Source organism: Aplysia californica, unplaced genomic scaffold (assembly GCF_000002075.1).
Source record: "Aplysia californica isolate F4 #8 unplaced genomic scaffold, AplCal3.0 scaffold01980, whole genome shotgun sequence".
Lineage (NCBI taxonomy): Eukaryota > Metazoa > Mollusca > Gastropoda > Aplysiida > Aplysiidae > Aplysia > Aplysia californica.
The window spans coordinates 7,346-11,183 of record NW_004799250.1 but is presented as its reverse complement, the minus strand read 5'-3'; the positions used below and the strand labels follow the sequence as shown (position 1 = coordinate 11,183).

General features: G+C 43.4%; 1 protein-coding gene across 1 annotated transcript; it reads left to right on the top strand.

The window, feature by feature from the left end:
* Nucleotides 1-1,258: 1,258 nt before the first annotated feature.
* LOC101849031 (carboxypeptidase inhibitor SmCI-like) lies at nt 1,259-3,122 on the top strand. The gene is made up of 2 exons (XM_013091064.2): nt 1,259-1,340; nt 2,257-3,122. Exons 1-2 carry the CDS (start codon nt 1,259-1,261, stop codon nt 3,003-3,005), a joined length of 831 nt encoding a protein of 276 aa, XP_012946518.1. The 3' UTR covers nt 3,006-3,122.
* Nucleotides 3,123-3,838: the final 716 nt, after the last annotated feature.

Below are 3,838 nucleotides of genomic sequence, written 5' to 3'. Positions count from 1 at the left end.
GGAATAAAGCTAGTAACTTTGTTTTAGCTCTAGTCTAGGGTGCCATATCGTCGTTATTTTGTTATAGGTCTTGTCTAGAGCGCTATATATCCTCGTACCTTTGTTTTAGCTCTAGTCTAGCGCGCCATACAGTCCACTACGTCAAGGATGCCCTTGCGTGAAGTCCGAACCAGAAGTCAAAACACCATAAGTCGTCCGTCTCTCAGGGACTCGCTTGTATAAATAGAGATTCAGATTTTATCTTATACGGGATGCCCATTGGGGATGGGTTCTTTAATGGAAACCGATCGGTTTGTGCCACGATAGCCGCTTTGGGCCCTCAATCTGGCTAACAAAACGAAACCTACAGAAACAGACCGAACCGATCGTGAAAATAAATTGTGAAATGGTATGGGTTTAACGCCCCTATCAACATTATTAGGTTATTTAAGAGGCGGGACCTTCTAGTTTAATTATCGTCCGTCTCCGAAAAAACAGAGCCAAGTGGGAAGTTCGTGTGAAGTGCCTTTCCCAAGGACACAACGTCGGACCGAGCAGAGGCTCGAACCCCCGAACCCGCAATCTCACAATTACGAGTCCGGTAGCCTAACCACTAGTGTACCGACGCCACGAACCAATCGTGCCAATGGGCACTGGGTATTAGCAATCAGTGAGAATTCCGTTTCGCGATGCCTACTCAAACGATTCCACTCCGCCTGACGAAATTTGAGTTGGTTGGAATGTCGCTTGCGGCATTTATGTCGGGTCGTGTGGTGACTCGTCGGTCACAGGCCCCAATCAGAGTCAGTAAAATAGTCAAAATTTAGTTTCCATGAACAATCTGATGCCATATTTATATCAAGGACCTTACAATCTGAAAACTCCATGCGGAAACCAAATGCATATTATCAACAATTATTTGCCTGTTATTCCCCCTTGTGTTATTTAGACTTTGCATGTTAAGCATAACTAAAAAGGAAAATAAATCCCCCTCTTTCTCTCTCTCTCTCTCTCTCTCTCTCTCTCTCTCTCTCTCTCTCTCTCTCTCTCTCTCTCTCTCTCTCTCTCTCTCTCTCTCTCTCTCTCTGTCTCTTGGGGGTGGGAGGGGGGAGGGGGGAGGGGTGAAATGCAAGCGTCCATCCATGGGGGGAAAACCTGACCATACCCTTTGTCTTGACTGTTAGTTTGTCCTCAGACGTTCTAATCTATAACTTTTTTGGTTTCTTCCAGACCTACCTGCTTGTGATCACGTGACAGTTGAGAATAACCCAGCCCCATCATGAGAGACCTGCTTGTCTTGTTGTGTCTTCTGCCAGCGGCAATGGCAGCTGCTATTTCAGTAGATGACGAGCAACCCGACTGTAAGTACACCTTTTATATAAGTTATTTTACGCCTATATCGACAATGTTTAAATCATTTTGGGAGGTGGGCTTCGGATCTGCCCCTCAGGGTTAAACCAGGCTAAGAAGAAAACAACAGCAGAATTGAAAGACCGAGATACTCGATTTAAATTCGCCCTACTCGTGAATCGAACTCGGGTCTCCTGCGTGCGACAGCGAAGAGCTTAATTGCTACACCAGAGACCTCGATTGAAAGTTCAGTTTGACAGCAGCTTGTAGCCTAAGATTACGTGTGCTTCGTTACTTGTAGATGGTCATAACAACGGTGCTCATAATATATTGCCATAGTTTTATTAGGCTTCACCTTAGTTTGTCATCATAATTTTTCGTATGACTTGTATCATAACGTTAAACATAGCTTGTTAGTATGAAATCACACATTACTTGTTATTATATTGTTACAAATAACTTGTTATGACTATGATCAACACAATTTGCTATTACTATGATGAACATCGCTTGCTATTACAACGTTCTACATAGTTTGTTATTGCGACATTATATAATACAGCTTGTCCTCACAACGTTACACCCAGCTTATTTATTAAAACCTTACACATAGCTTGTTTTTACTATGACAAACATAGTTTGTTATTGCTATGACAAACATAGCTTGTTATTACTATAATCAACGTAGCTTGTTGTTTGTTACAACATTATACATAGCCTGTTATTGCAATGTTACTTGTGGCTTGTTATTGCAACGTTGTACACTACTTATTACGAAAAAGTTACACATAGCCGGTCATTACAGTATTACACGTTACGTGTTGTCCACAAATATATTGGCTTGTCTGAGATGTCAGCAGGGTGGCATCACGATAGCTCCTCCGTGTTGCCCCCTCGCCATCAATCCTCGAGCTTTAAGACGGTAAACAATCTTCTATTCTCTACCCCCAGACTGTACACCACCAAGCGATCGTGGAACTGGCGAAGGCGCTTTCACCCACTACTACTTCAACCAGGAGACCGAGTCATGTGAGCCATTTACCTACTCAGGTGAAGGCGGTAATAGGAACAACTTCCGCACAAGGTTTGAGTGCCGAGCAGCGTGCAAGTGTACCCAGGGAGCAGAAAGAGGCAGGCGCGAGGAGTTTTGTCACAGACATCATTACTACGACATCTATGCTGGCAAATGTAGGCAATACCGCTACAGAGGTTGCAACACAAAAGTTAATCGTTTCAGAAGTGAGCGATCCTGCAACAGGGCGTGTGCCACCGCACGCTGCTACCTGAACCGGGACAGAGGAGCCTGCGATGATCGTATCCAGCGTTACTTCTACAACGTCACGGCACAGCAGTGCGAGAGATTTAAATTCGGCGGCTGCAGGGGCAACCTGAACAACTTCGGCTCACTGGAGGAATGTGACCAGAGCTGCAGCGAACCCATCAGGGAAATTGATATCCGGACCAAGCGCCACCGCGACTGTTACCTCCCCAAAAAGGAAGGCGTTTGCAATTCTAGCTTCGAAAGGTTTTATTTCAATACCGAGACAGGTGAATGCGAGTCTTTCACCTACCGTGGGTGCAATGGTAACCTTAACAATTTTAGGTCAGAGATGGGCTGTAGGGATAAATGCATGCCGCCACAACCACGATTAGCATTTGAGGAAGAGATGGAGTAGCGTACATTATTACTTAACAGAGCACATGTACTGCCAGCAAGCTTGGTGCTCGACTCGAGCGCATTGCATCTTTTTTGTCCGCATTATATCGTCTAATTTTAAGTATTACTGAACACGTAGTGGTAATACTCTGCCCCCAAGGACACCCCGAGGAAGGAGTGGAAAATGTCCTCACACCAACCTGACCAACGCAATTCAAGAATAAAGTAAACATTAAAAAGGCATAAAAATGGAAGCCATAGAAAAAAGTACTAATCGATACGTGTCCCGAGTGTTGTCAATCTGTATCAAATTATAAGGTCACTAGGCTTAGTGCAAAAGGAACACAAAAATAACAAGTTAGATGGTTGATGTACAGTAGTCGGTTTCTTTGGAAGCAACATTTAAGTTTGGAAAAGATTTGCGTGTTTATATGTTTGTTTTATTGTCAAATAAACATGACAGTTTTCGTTCTACTACTGGTACGTGTTTGTTTCTCATATTTGGTAGTGGTACATAGCGAGGTCCTGCTTTTCTTCTTCCCTACTCTCCTTCTGTTGTTTATACATGTCCGTCTTCTTTTTCCAATAATAATAATGAAATGGTGAAATAGTGAAATGGTATGAATAACGCCCGTATCAACACTTTTAGATCATTTAAAAGGCGAGACCTCTGAGTTTAACGTCCATCTCCAAAAGGATCGAGCCAAATGGGAAGTTCGTTGTCCAGTGTCCTTGGACAGACTCCCACTCAGCAGCAAGCTCTATGCGCTTTTTAATTTATATTATTGCAAAACAGACCTTATAGTATTCTGAAACAATCTCATCTTGTTTTTGGAAGAATGCAGTGCAAGC